Source organism: Catharus ustulatus, chromosome 18, assembly GCF_009819885.2.
Source record: "Catharus ustulatus isolate bCatUst1 chromosome 18, bCatUst1.pri.v2, whole genome shotgun sequence".
NCBI classification, from domain to species: domain Eukaryota; kingdom Metazoa; phylum Chordata; class Aves; order Passeriformes; family Turdidae; genus Catharus; species Catharus ustulatus.
Window position 1 is genome coordinate 14,071,774 of NC_046238.1, and position 14,561 is coordinate 14,086,334.

Below are 14,561 nucleotides of genomic sequence, written 5' to 3' on the forward strand. Positions count from 1 at the left end.
CACTGAACTTGCCAACTTTTACAACTCTGAACTTCAAAAACCCTTTAAGCAACAACAACAGTATCAGAAAAAATGGGTTGAACACAACTCCAGGTAACTTTAAGAAATACCAATTCCCTGTCTTCTCCAAGAGTCCCCACCACAACATAATGTCCATTTGCACACAAACTTTTCAAGACCTAACCAGTCTTTCCGTGTCAATTTCTTAACTGTCTCTTAGTTTCCCTCTTAATGTTATTCCAAGATGCTCTGGGTCTCGAGTAGCAGTCCATCCAGGGGCATCTGCCGGTGGTGCCACAGCATCTGATTTGCTGCTGGGAGGTGATACTGGTCCTTTAACCCAAGAGGTGTGTGTCCAGCCTCGCTCCTGGGTCCGCACCGCAGTGTGTGTAGTGAGCAACACTTGAAATGGGCCTTCAAACTTAGGAGTTGGTCACTCCAGGACTTTATTATAAACACCCAATCTCCGGGACTGATCCAATGCATGTCTGCATTGAGGGGGGAAGCCTGGGGAAGGCATCCCCCTCCTCCGAGATTTCCCAATGTCCTCCCAATAGTCTCTAGATATTTTCGGGTTGCTGTTTCTCCTTCTATGCAGTTCCCCGTACCGAAAGGGGTGACAAGGAAAGGAAGTCCAAACACCATTCCACAGGGGGAAACGCCTATGTCCGACTGGGGCCTCGTTCTTATTAGTAGAAGGGCAAGAGGCAAACACTTATGCCAATTCATCTGAGTTTCAGAAATCAGTTTTGTTAAACCATTTTTGAGAGTTTTATTTGTTCTTTCTACCCTCGATGCCCTAGAGCTGGTATGATAGTAAGGTTCTTCCCCCTGAGCGCTACCTTGGGGGACAGAGGTGTTAGGGGCTGAGTTAGTGTTCAGTGCCTGTGGGTTCAGTTCCCAGTCTGGGGGAGGAAAAGTAAGGGTATTGGGCAAGGGGGAAGATATTACAGGGGACACTGGGGATGAGGTCGAGGTTGTATGTGAAGGAACAACAGAAGGGGTTGGTAGTACGGGCAAATGAGGAATAGAGGTTGGGGCAGTGGATGGGGTAGGTGAAGGAGTTGGGTTTCGGACAGGAACACCAGGGGCAGTTAATGGCTGGGTCGCTGATGGCAAAGAAGCAGAGATGTTAGACTCTGTAGGGGATGGGAGTGGAGGTTTATTGCCAGCCATCAGTGGGGGTACCAGGGTTTCAGTGGGGGAAGAAACCTGAAGCGTAGCTGAAGGAGCTGGAAGGGGGGGCTCAGACAATGCTGGATAGGCAGGAGGAGGAGGTGGTAAATATTCAAGGGGGTCCCATCTCTTGCCTGTTTCCCTTACCTCCTCATCCTCTTTTTTGTCCTTTTTGTTCTTTTGTAATTTGTAAATCTTGGCATTATCCCAGCCTGTGGCAATTTCTTGCCAACAGGCGACATAAGCCAGTTGTTCCATATCGGGCCGAAAAAAACTTCAACGGTGCCTCTACCCAAAAGGAAATAGACTGACAGGCAACACAACCTCTAAACAACTGAAAATTACTTGGCCCTTCTAAATTATAAGTCAAAAGTTACTTTACCAAAAATCTAAAATGCCCTTACTTAAACTTAATTCATCAATAGGCAACACAACTAAAAAGACTGTTTGTTATAATCTACCTTTTCAGGCCAGAAATAAAACTTTAACGGTGCCCCTACCCAAAAGGAAACAAACTGACGGGCAACCTAACACTTAAACAACTTAAACTGCTCAAGCTGGCCTCTCAAATTAACTCCTTTCAAAAGTTTTTGCAACTTAAATTCTAACAAACACAACTCCTTTTAATTCACTTAAATTACCGCCAAAAACTCTTAATGTAAACCTTAAATATGCTTAACCGAACCTGCAATCCTTTAAGTGACTGCAAACCTCACAAAACAGAACAAGCCTCTAGAGGCTTTAGGTCCAACCCTCCCCGTTGAACCTTTTGGGGCTGGTCCTAGTGATCAGCCCCCTACGTACCCCCGCGCCTCGCCCCAGCGGGACTCTGAGCACTTTTGTTCGACGCTGCCGGGGTCCCTAGCACCAGGCCTCCCTAAGGACCTCCCCTGCCTAGCCTCCCGCCGGGCCGGACGTGTCCAACCCCGGACTACAAGCAGTCCTTTCCCTGGTGCCGTCACTTTCCTCAGTTTTTAAAGAGAGTTGGGAAAGCGAAAAAAAAACTCTCCAGGGTTACCTGGGGGCGAGCTCTCCGTTACCGGAGAGTCACCCAAGCAGGGCCCGACCCCTTTGCCGTCTGCCGGCCCGGCTTGACCACCCTCCCCCAGTAGGATGGCCTAGACAACAGGGATGCGTGGGTGTGTGTGTGCTGCCTGCCTCGCCAGTCCTCACCCGATTCCCTGACTCCCCGCCCCTGTGCTCTGGGCGGCGGGTTTACAAACTCCACCCTCCCCTGGAGTTGCGACAGCGCAACACCTACGGCGCGTCTGGTCCGGCCCTGGGGAACGGGGCCCTCCTGGACGCTCGGCGCCGGCAGTACCTGGGGGTACCCTGCCAAAAACTGCGTGCCACTCACACCACTGCCTAGGCCTCCGCACGCCCGGAGTCACCTAGGCTGCCTTAGGAGGGGGGCTTAATGCGTGCCACTCACACCCTGGGTTTTCCTCCGCACGCCCGGAGGGGGGGAAACCTACCCCCAAGGAGACGCCTCACGCACTCACTAGGCCTTGGTAGGCCTCACTCGCTTCCCCTTGTTCCCGGCCGGCCCCCTCGCGGGAGATCCGGAACCGCGGTACTGAAGGGTCCGCACTCACTTCGGGGGTCTGAGCTGCCGGCCCCCGTCTCATGCACACACCACTCGCTCGCCTCCTATTCCCGCCACCGGCTATACTTACCCCGGCGCTCCTCTGGTCCGTCGACCCGCGCTGATCTCCTGGTCCTCGTAGCCAGCTGTCCCTCGAGGTCCGGTGGGGCGGGTGGCCGGTCCGTCCCTGGTCCTCTTCGGGCGTGGCTATCCCGGATGAGCCCCCAAAATGAAGTGAATAGGCCAGGAGACCAGCTCCTTTGAAAAGGCCTTTATTGGTGAGATCAGCTCGGGGGGGGGTCCGCGGGGATGCGCACGCCGCCGCTGCTCCCGATGACGGCCCGGAGGAGGAGGAGTGCAGCTGTGTCCTCGCAGGCAGAGCTGGGTCTTCTGTCCTCGTCGGGAATCCCTGGGAAGACGAAGTCTGCTCGTGGTCCAGGGGTGTCATGTTGGTGGGGCACTTCTTACATCATGGTGGTAAATCCGAGCAGCTCGGGATGGTCCACATCACTTTTCCAGCCTGGGGACACTGGTTTTAGCTCCAGCTGTCATTTGGGCTCGTTGTCCTAAGGGGTGTTAAGTCCGGAAAATGTCCCTGTGTCCCCCTGCACTCCCCTCATTTGCATGTGGGTCCATGATGTCACCCTCCTCCAGGCGCCATTTTCAGGGAAGCAGCAGCAGCAGCACTCGACGGAGGGAAAAGGAAACACAGAGGTGAGACAGAGTGGGGGCTAAGGCAAAATGGGGGGGCCAACAATTTAACGTTTAACAACTAACATTAGTTTTAACAACCAGAACAGGGAAAAGCTTAACATGAGAAGCTAAAAACTTATGAACTTGTTCATAACACTTACTGTGCAAGAAGTGTTGCTTCTTTTTTTGCTTTATATTTCCTATTCGAACATGCGGTCGCTGCTTGGCTCGGCCTTTGCCGGCGGCGGGCCCGTCTTTGGACCGGGACGGGGAGGAACGTTCCAGCACCTTCTCAGAGAAGGCACCTTTGTGGCTAGTAAAGCCCGTGCTCCTGAGGGCCGGCCATGGCACCCCATAGAGCTTTTCCCCATGGCCGTGAGGTGTGGGGGTGCTGAGGGTGCTGTCCCCAGGCAGGCACTGTGGGGTTGCTGTGTGCTGGGCGTGCCCCAGCCCGGGCTGTGAGGGTGCCGAGTGCCCGCAGGATCTGTGTGTGTCCCGCAGGATCTGTGTGTGTCCCACAGGATCTGTGGGTGTCTCGCAGGATCTGTGTGTGTCCCGCAGGATCTGTGGGTGCCCCGTGTGTGGCTGGGAGCTGCGCGGGCCGGCAGGAGGAGAAGCAGCGGCGCTGCCGCCTGAGGAGGCGCAGGCGGGAATCGGAGATGGCGCTTGAGCTCCAGGCGGGCCTGCACAAGGGCGACCCGGCAGCGGGAGCTCGGTGCCCGTGGCAGAAGCTCCCAGGGTGCGGGGGTGCCTGAGGGGAGCTGGGGCTGTGCAGAGCTGCTGCTGGGGCTCAGGTGCTGCATGGTGCTCCTTCCTGGTGCATCAGTGAGCTGAGCCTGCAGCAGGTCTCAGGAGCTTGTCCCAGACACTGTAAGCTGATGTGGTGCCGAGGGAGATGATGGCAGCTCCACCTCAGAGATGTGGGGACACCAAGTGGGCAGAGGGACTGCATGGGTTTGGGATGGCCATGGGCTGTTGGCACTGAAGTCCTGCATTGCAGGGACACAGGGATGCTGGGGAAGGTGTCCTGAAGCAGGCTGGGGGTCTCCTGGTGGTGTCAAGGGCCTGGCGGTCCCCAAGATTGCTTGCAGGGCTGGGGAGCTGTTCTCAGGACAGGGCTCAGTGGGGACCGTGAGTCCCAGTGCAGCCTGGTGAGCCCAATGGCCCTGAGATGGAGACCTGGCCACAGAGCCCCATTGGAGACCAAGCGTTGACTGCTGCATCCCCAAGAAGTGACACCAGCTGGTGCCAGAGCTCGTCTGTCACCTCCAGGTGGGAGGGGATGTGTCCTTGCTGAGGCCCTGGATGCAGAGAGATGGAGTCATGCAAGGGTACCCTTGGCAAGATCCTCCATCAGGTGACATTGTGCAGTTTGTTCCAGCTATTTTTTCCATAATGCTTTTTTCTTTTTTCCTTAATTTTTATTTTCACCTCAGAGACAGCCAAGTACAGCACTGTTGTGCAGAAACACTTAATTAGCCCTGGTTTGCACAGCTTCAGCAACTGGGGTGGCCAGAGTGCCCCTTCCTGCACTTGGAAATGAGCTTGCCAGGTGCTGCTGACCCTGCGGGACCAGCTGGGCAGGGCTGGGCCCCACTGGTGCCCCACGGCCCCTCTGAGGCGGCCGCCCCGGGGGAAGCGACTCCCAGGGATGACTCTGAGGAGCTGCCAGTGGAAGTGGGAGCTTCCCCAGCCTGTGACATTCAGTCCATTCATGCTCTGGGAATGGGTCTTGGTAAAAATGCTTGGAATTGTCATTGTTCCTTGTTTATACCAGGGTCATCAGAAATGCAAGGATAAATGAAACCCTCAAACTGTAACTTGTTTTCAGTATTGAGAGTAGCCATTACTTTATTCCCAGCTCTGGTGCATAATGGAGAATCTCCAGCCACATACACGCCACTTTCAAAGCTTTTCCACTTACTGATACATTTTTAAAACACAAAGAAATTCCTGTCCATTGGTCTTAAATGACATCATTCATGTTATCTATTAATTAGTATTCTCACTTTTATTGGTATTGATGTTTCCATTCTCATGCTAATAAATTCACATTTTCAGTCTGTTTATTATCTTTTTCCCAGACAAGTAGTTTTGAGCTGTGAGGCTGAAATGTTTTTATTAGTTTCTTCTTTGTCTTTTGGTCACTCCAACATGTTCTTGGAGGGCTAGGAAGTCTAGATTCCAGGTGTCCAGCCTTTTATGCCCACAGGCTTTGTTCATTGAAGGTTATCAGGGTTAGTTTAGCAAAACAAAAAGTTTTGGGGATCTAACAATCCAACTCTAACAATAGATAGCCAAAAGACACCCAGCTACCTACTTTCTAAGGTGGAAAATTACAATGGTTAAGATGAATACACTGCTTATGATTAATATACTGCTTATGATCAATTAACAGTCAATTAAAAATTAAAATTCATTAACCAGGAGAAAATGTAGGCTAAACAAGCAGTGAAAAGCTGCATAAGTAATCCAAGCTGATGGGTTTGGCACCTGATGTGATTTGTTCCCATTCTTCTATAAAATGCACAGATGCTCCTAGAGCAGACTCATTCATTAAGGTGATGTAAAAGGATGTGAAGTTCAGGTGACTCCCTGTTCCCCTTCATGTCCAGTCCCTGTCCTAAGCTCTGCCAGTACTGATGATTGAAACAGAAATATCAGTGGAATTGTGTTGAGGCAGCACTTAGTGCAAATGACAGTGACAGGGGTGAAGGATGAACAGTCTCACAAGCAAAATATTGAGGGATTTCTAAAAGACTGTTGAATATTGCTTTTACAGATCTTTGCAAGTGACACTCCTATTTCAATAAAAGTTCAGGGAAATTTCAGATGAGTTTTTTAACTCCACTGGTCAGCCAATTTTGTCTTCAGAACAATGCAGTTGGATGGCAATAGGTTGTTTTTGTTAAAAAATATGCTCATGCCCATAGACATTGTAGTGATTTTTGAGCTCCATTGTGGCCCATTCTGTACTAAATGATGAGTTCAGCCAAGCAACCCAAATTTTGTTACATCTGAGTATCCTGGGATAAACTGATTTCATCTCACACCTAAGCAAATAATTGCATCTAGAGCTGAGGAAAAGAGAAAGGGTTTTGCCACCTGTTACAGTCAAAATTCCCCTTTTGCAGTTGAAATTCTTCTTGGCTCTCACTCCAGCATGTGCTTCCTCAGTACCAAATAAATCCCAGCCTTGGGTGCTGCCCGACTTTGTGATCTTTTTGGGAACCACTCTCGCCTGGTTTGTCAGCTGAGCTCTGGCAAGTTCAGTTGTGCTCAGGCACTTGATTTCAAGGGAAGCCCGTGCCTATAAATTCCAGCAATTGGGAAAGGATGACTTGCTACTTGAACACTTGGCTGCATTGGAGGCCAAGTGACGGTCGCTGTCTCAGGGCAGTTTTGCAGCCGGCTGCTGTCAGAGGGAGAATTGTGTCAGAGCAGCTGTTTTTAGTGATGGGACAGCAAAACTTTTCAAATAGAGCTCTTGTTTAAAATTAAGGGTCCTGGTGAATCACCAGGAATGGAGTGTTGGCTGAATGTTTCACAGAACATTTCTTTTTTCCTTTTAGCCAAATGCCAGTGAGGCGTCGCACATTGGAAGTGTGCAGGTTGCCAAATTGTATAACCCACTTGGAGGTATGGTTGCTTTTCATATTTTGTTCAATGTCTGTAAGATATTCAACTTGGTAATTTTCTTTTGTAGCATATTTTTGGGACAGGGATGTGTTGAGAGGTCTCAGTTGTAGGTGGTTGGCCATCAGATAAGCCTTGCAATCTCTTGTCACTGCATTCAGCCATTGGCCTGTTTTCCTCTTGGAAAGCCTGCCAGTCCTTCCTTCTTACCATACTGCTTGACAGGTTGGAATTGTGAGCATTGAAGTCATGGTTTGACTACCTAATGCACTTAAGTTTGCTGGCTTGGTAGCTAATGTGTTGGTTTTGCAATTGGATTTTGTAGTACCTAGGCACTGTGCTTATCTGTTAAACTTATTGGAAATTGACCAAAAATGACCTTGAGGAAGTCCCATGTAGAATTTCATAGGGCCAATATGGAAAACTTTGCTTGATTGAATTTTTTGTCTCAGTCATTTATCAGTAACTATTGCCACAATAGTTTTGGTTCTTTTCAAGGAAAGTGAAAGGAAAATCATCTTCCCCATGGAGTCCATAATTGTCCACAAAGCACAATGTGCTTAGGTGGTGCCATTTGTCACTAACCTGTTCTGAGCACTGTTTCCCCAAGGAGCCTGGCTCCAGGCAGACAGGAGGTGGATATTCCCCTCACAGGCACTCAGTGGTGCTGCCTGCAGCAGTGAGCTGAACCAGGCACAGCTGCCCTGAGAAAAAGGGGCTCTCACCTGGCTGTGCTGCAGTCACTGCCTGCAGGGACATCCCTGCCACTGCAAGTGCAGCTCTTGCTCTGCCTTAGCTGAGTGCAGAGCATTCTAAGGCAGCAGCATCGAGGCGTTTTGGGGAGACAAATCTAAACTCACAAATTTCTCATTGGGGATTTTCTGTTTCACATGCAAATGATGATTTGTTTGATTCTTGGACATAGATCCTAAGGAAATATTTAACATTCTGTGACTGGGGTCTGAGGTCTGGCAGTAGTGAGACAATTGTGGAATTTGGGGCCACTTTTGCTTTGGGCTGGCACTGAGAAGCTCAGGTGAGACAGGTCTGGTTGCTGGTAGGGTACAGGGTGCCCTTGCAACATGCTCCATGCAGTACCAGTTAGGGATTGGGCTTTGTCACAGAATCAGAGAATATGCTGAATATGCTTGGAAGGGATCCACAAGGATGTGTAAGTCCAGCTCTCTCCCCATGAATCCCACCATGTCCCTGTGGACCTTGCCCAAATGCTTCCCGAGCTCTGGTGGACTTGGTGCCGTGAGAAGTCTTGTGGGGAGCCTGTCCCAATGCCTGACCAGCCTCTGGGTGAAGAACTCTTTCCTAATTTTCATGTTAATGCTTGGTTATGGTTTCAGGTAATATTTTTTAGAAGTCATGCAGGGGTGTGGTTTTAGGAGGTGTTTTCCTTGAATGCTGTGGGAAGTTTCTGTATCTACATTGGATGTAACTTCTCAAAACATTAATAGTGCCTTCAGTCAACAACTGACGAGCTTTCAGTGCTGTAAATAATTGAACTGTGTGATGTTTGTGCAATTAGGTTTGCAGGCAAATGTCAGAGAGGCATGGTCCAAGGAACAGGAAGTGGAGAAAGGCATTAAAAATTTGACCTACATTGAAAGGCTGAAGGAGCGTGCCAAGAAAGGTCAGTCTCTGTGTGTCTGATGGAAGGGACAAAGCTCCCAGATTTCTCACCAATACTCATGAAGTCTCCATCAGCTACCAAGCACGAGTTCCTGGTTTCAAAACAGTGCCTGGTGTGTCATATCCCCTCCCTCGACCTGCTGGCCACACTTCTCCTGATGCAGCCCAGGACACGGTTGCCTTTCTGGGCTGCCAGCACACGTTGCCAGCTCATGCCCAGCCTCTCATCCACCAGAACCCCCAAATCCTCCCCACCTTCATCCCCCAGCCTGCCTTGGTGCCCAGGGCATGTCCCAACCCCAAAGATGCAGCACTATGCATTTGTCCTTGTTAAATCTGATGAGGCTTCCCAGGGCCCTACTTCCCAAGGTTCTCCATGTCCCTCTGGATGGCATCTCATGCCTCTGGTGCTGCTGGCAACCTTGCTGAGGGTGCCCTTAATCCCACTGTCCATGTCATGCTTGACATAGCTCAATGCTTGAGCTTACAAACTGGGAAAATCATATAAAAGAGCCATGCATAAGAAGAATTTTTCACAAAAACCTCCCTCCAGTATCACTCCAGTACCAGTTTTTTTAATGACTGTTTCTTCTTAATTATTTTCTTTTTGGATTCTTACTGATCTATAAATGCTGAACAAATGGAGTTTCAACAGTCTTGGGTACATGCTTTTGAATCAACTTCCTTGCCTTCTCTCAACCCCCCATTTGACAATTCTTTTTCTGTTTTTCCTCTCCTGAAGTTAAAATACCAGAGCTCAGGAAAGCTCCACAGAGCACTCCAGATCCTGTGCCTGAGAGGAAGAGAACGATGCCCACGAACCCTGCAAAATTCTTCCCGAGACTTTGCAGTTCTGTTTCTCAACGCCCAATCAGGGACAGGGTGATTCATTTACTGGCTCTGAAGAATTACAAGCAGCCAGAGCTCCTTGCCCGCTTGCAGAGAGAGGGAGTTGTGGAAAAGGACAAGGAATCCCTTGGAAAGATCCTTCAGGAGGTGAGATCCTGGAGTTGGTGCTGGCAGTGCTGACTCTTGGCTGTCTTACTTCAGGGTTTCAATTAGAAACTAATGAGAGGCTTAGGAAATGCTCCTTGCTAAAGTTTTTCCATAAACTTTTACCCAGTTTCCCCCCAACTGCAAGTCCATGTGAGGACAGAAAAAAGACCTTCAAAAGTTTTGGGGCATTGTTGATGTTTTACTGGAATAGCTGGCAAAGACAAACCCTTTGTAATGTCGTTCCCTTATTTCAGCCTCTCTCTTTTCCTTGCACTGTTTAACTGCTTCATGGAGTAACTTTGGAGGGTGAAATTCTCAATTGGGTGAAACAGTTTGTTGTGGTACTTAAAATTTCCTGAGAAAAATATCTGAGGAGGCAAATTTAGTAACTGCATAGGGCAGTATTTCATTAGAATGGAGTAGGTGCCTCTCAGTGGTACTTGGCTTCTGCTGGGATCTGTGGAGATTGCCTTGCAGGGAAGGGTGTTCCAGGCAAATCCTACATGATAGAGGTGGTGGCTGAACTTTGAGCACACGGTTTCTTTGCTGTCGTGTGGATTGAATCATCACCTTCCTTGGCACTTATTATTATTCAGTAGCTTTTCCAGTTCTCCTTTTAGTTCCACTGGTATTTCTTTATCACAGCCATTCATACAATTCACACTGATTGAAGGATGCAGTGGCTCTTTCCTTCCTTTTGAAATATTCCCTGTCCACAAAGGCTGTTGCTGAATTATGTAAGCATTAAGATATTTCCTCTTTAGCTAGGAAAAGAGTGTTTTGGAAGTTAGTCCAGGGAGGAAATTCAACATGGATGCAGTTTCAGTTAATCTCACAATGATTTTTAAGAACTCCTTCCCTGAACCTGTGAGGTTTGTTGCAGTGTTTGCCCAGGGCAGTGGCAGGGTTTTTTCACCCTGAAGACATTCACAATTTAATGAGAGCCATGGTCTGCCATCCCAATGCATGTAGCCCATTTATACTTCAAGTTCATGATAAGATTTCAATGCTCAGCTCCTTAGAGGGTAAAAGGTGAAAAAATTGTCTCCTTTCCCTTTATTCTTGTCAATGTTTAAGGAGATTTTGAAAGTGTAGTTTCTTGTTTGTAGCATAAACTGCCTCAAGGTTTGCATTCTGAAAGGGCTGTGTGAACAGCACTACGTCCTGAAAACTATTATTCACATTTTTCTTAACTTCATAGAGAGGTGGTGTCGTTTTTTTGCTATATATGAACAACTGGTAGCGTGAGCTTGCAGAGATCTGACATGCACAGCTTTCCTTCTTGTCCAACACAGCCTTAGTTCTGCTTTTAACAAGTGAATTCCTGATTCTGGGTATCTTTGGTACTTTTAAATTCTTGAAGTGCAGCTCTAGCTAGATTATCACCTACAACTCTACCATAGGAAGCTGTAGTTTCCTCTGAGCAGGCACTTGAGAAAGAAAAGCAGTTCTGTTTGAGGAGACAAATGCCAACATCCTGTGGTGCTTCATGGGATGATGAAAACATGCCCTGTTCCAGGCCCAGGCTGTGCTCTGCCATGGCAATGTAGCTGGGGGAAGCAAGAGGGCAGTAGGTGTCCTCCTGAGGGTGGAAAAATATGGATTTGTCCATTGAGATGGTTTTCTTCAGGTGTTATTCAAAAGAAAAGGAAAGAGAAAGGAAAAACCTGGCCTCTCCATGTATTTCAAATGGTGAAGACTGAGAGTTCTGGCATAGTGTACTATGACTCTCAAAGCTGCCATAAAGACCAAAAAACCTGGATACCTAGTGCAGGGAGAGGTTTTCATAATCCACATTTCCTCCATGCTTGCAGCAGTTTGGGATTCACTTGCATCCAAATTTCTACAGCCCAAATGGACCACACTTGTTTAAAGTTGTTGTCTCTTACATGACAGCTGCTTTGTTCTTCCCATCAAACAAAAGTCCTGGAAAACTGGTGCACGATTTTCTCTTCAGCTTTGCTTTAGCTTTGCACTCCCAGTTTCACATCTGTAGTCTACATTTAGGTGTAATGAACATTTCTGTTTTAAATGTCTGCCTGTAGGTAGCCAACCTGGATGCAAATGAGAATTCTTTCAGTCTGAAAGAACATTTCTTTAAAGACATCCAGGAAGATTGGCCTGGCTACAGTGAAAGTGAAAGGCAGATGTTGGAGGTGACCCTTTTCCAGTAAGTTCAGTCAGGACAACAACCATTTCAGAAAACCCTCTGGGAAATGAAGGTCTGTTGTCCCTGTGAGGAAGGAACTATGACTGTTGATATTTTTTCCTTGCAACCTGAGTTGTTGGACTCTCCTTACAGAAAAACAGCTCCACCTCAGAATGCCACCAACACCAGCCAGTCATCATCTCTGGGACCTTCTGAGAGAGATACTCCACTGAGAACTGCTCAGGTATTTTGTCAGTTTTTTAAATATTCTCTAGCATATATTACATTTTATCCCACTTGCTTTTGGTGTCAAAGCTGTGATATGAAGCAGTAGTGTTGTCTTTCTATCATAAAAACCTGCAGCGTGTACTTCTAATGGCATTCCTGCATGCTTTTCAAGGTACTTCTGTAACACACTGAATGCTTTTCAAAGCCTGCAACAAGCCTGCACACATGACTTGTTTCTCATGGTGCATAGGAAGCTCTGCTAAGGACAAGATGTGTACGTGGTTTTGGTACCTGGCTGTGTCTGTGAAGGCTCTTGATGATCTGGAAGCTCTAGTACCTAAAACATGCAGGGACATCCCAGTGCTACTGTTTGAATAGAAATCTTAGGGAAGTCTAGAAGAAGGACAAATTACAGTAGTGATGCATTAGTAGGAATCTTGTTTCTCTGCCCTAGGCAGCATTTAGGCCCCATTTTGATTCAGGGTATCCCATGTGTGAGGAGGGGACTCTGAATCACCAGGGAATACCTCTGACTTGTCAGGGTTAAAATCAAGAGGGGGCCTGTTTTCTTACCACTACGAGAGAGCAAGGCAAACCTCTTGAAAGAAGCTTGGCAAACACTGCATAAAGGGTATCTTTTATACACCTTAAAGAAGTCTCTTTAAATAGAGGATGGAGAACACAGCTCTGTTTTTCCCTGGCTCTGTTCCAGCCAGAGCAGGAAATGCTGCAGGCCCCAGCAACCTCTTCCCACCTGCCTCCGTGCCCACAGGATTTCTGTCAGCAGGCTGGCACAGAGCCGGGTCTGGCTCTCCTGCTCTGAGCTGCTGATGTGCATGGATGGGAGCAGTGGGTGCTCCGTGGGGAAGAGGCTCAGGGTGATCCAGGGTTTGCTCTGGAGAACAGCAGCAATGACACCTGCAGCCAGGCTGGGGCTACTCTCTGCTGTTCTCATCCCTGCTCTGGACACGCTGTGATCAGCACCGGCGGCTTCTGGGGCTGCTCTGGTGAATGGAGTGGGTGTGTGACAGCAAGAGCTGAGTGTCCTCCTGGTGTGCCTAAGCAGAAACAGGGAGCCAGATAAAGCTAACCTGAGCTCCCCATTTTGGGCAAGCCTTTGATAGAGCTGCTGAAGGCAGTGTCTTTCTCCCAAAGCCTTTTAGCTACAGAGTTGGAGTAGGACTGGCTGAATAGTCAGGTGAGAAAGTAGGAATGAAATAGGGAACATATTTAGCTGCAGCACCTCCTTGTTTGACAGGCTGTTTTAGGGAAGAAAGGTGTGTTTCCAACCATTGCCAGTTCAGAAATGCTGCTTTTTCAGAATGGGAGCAAAACTAATTCTGATCATCTTTGCAGAAACGGCTTCTGGCTTCTGATTTTATCAATCCTGGGATGAGCAAGAAGCAGAGGGTTGACCAACAGCCCAGTGATGTCCAGCCAGCAGCTGGTGGCCACTCTCCTTCGTCCTTGCTCCTGTCTTCCACATCCTGTTCAACTTTGAACCTGCCTCCAAGAGTCAGCTCCATTTACCACCTCCACCCTGAGGTACCAAAAAAAGATACAATTCAGACTCCTGGAATCCCAGTGCCTGCCAGGGTGCAGGGGAAGACTCCAAGGTCCAAAGGTGAGAAAACAGAATTTGTCAGGGTGTAAAAAAAATCCCATCCTTTGAATTTTGATAAAATACTTGCCATGAGCAAAGCCAAAGAGATGAGCAGAGAGTTCAGGACCCAGGCAGAACAGGAGTCACACAATCAAAGAGCAAAGGGCACTAAACTGATGGACCAGTTTTAGATATGCTTCCATTTCATTTTTTACCTGATATCTGTATGGTTTTTTAGTCATATCCAGGCTCTCATCCCCTAGCACTTCCAAGTCCTCCCCACTTTCATGCCCCAGCCTGTCTTTGTGCCAGGGGCTGTCTCAAACCAAAAGATTCAGAACTTTGCTCTTGCCCTTGTTGAATCTGATGAGGTTCCCAGGGCCCCACTTCCTGAGCTTGTCCTGGTCCCTCTGGATGGCATCCCATGCCTCTGGCACTGGCAAACTTGCTGAGGGTGCACTTCATCCCACTGTCCATGTCATTCTTGACATAGCTCATTGCTTGAGCTTACAAACTGGGGAAATCATATAAAGAATTTTTCACAAAAAACTTCCCATCCAGTTTCACATCTTAACCAGCTCTTAATGACTGTTTCTTTCTAATGCTTTACTGTCTGGATTCTTACAGATCTGTAAATGACAAAGAAAGAGAGGTTCAACTGTCTTGCTACATACTTTTGAATCAACATCCGTGCTTTCCCAGAATCTCCAGTTTGAAGTATTTTTTTCTGTTTTTCCCTCACTTCAGGAGAAAAAGCAGAGGTCAGAGGAGCCCAAGGAAACAATTCAGGTTCTGTGCCTGAGAAGAAGAGGATGATGTCTGTGAGACTTGCAGACATTGACTGGAGTGGTTGT

The 14,561-nt window shown here is 48.2% G+C and overlaps 1 protein-coding gene across 1 annotated transcript; it reads left to right on the plus strand.

Moving 5' to 3' along the window:
* Window positions 1–3,664: 3,664 nt before the first annotated feature.
* LOC117004872 (RNA polymerase II elongation factor ELL2-like) lies at window positions 3,665–14,346 on the plus strand. The gene is made up of 9 exons (XM_033075994.1): window positions 3,665–3,770; window positions 4,016–4,155; window positions 7,027–7,093; window positions 8,628–8,732; window positions 9,474–9,727; window positions 11,773–11,897; window positions 12,030–12,120; window positions 13,461–13,649; window positions 14,335–14,346. Exons 1-9 carry the CDS (start codon window positions 3,665–3,667, stop codon window positions 14,344–14,346), a joined length of 1,089 nt encoding a protein of 362 aa, XP_032931885.1.
* The last annotated feature ends 215 nt before the right edge of the window (window positions 14,347–14,561 follow it).

Bases quoted from the DNA above. Each gene is read 5' to 3' on its own strand.
- LOC117004872 (XM_033075994.1), top strand. From the start codon at position 3,665: ATGCGGTCGCTGCTTGGCTCGGCCTTTGCCGGCGGCGGGCCCGTCTTT. The intron at 3,771-4,015 runs GTAAAGCCCGTG...TGTGTCCCGCAG, and splicing joins AGAAGGCACCTTTGTGGCTA to GATCTGTGGGTGCCCCGTGT. The intron at 4,156-7,026 runs GCAGCGGGAGCT...TTTTCCTTTTAG, and splicing joins GCCTGCACAAGGGCGACCCG to CCAAATGCCAGTGAGGCGTC.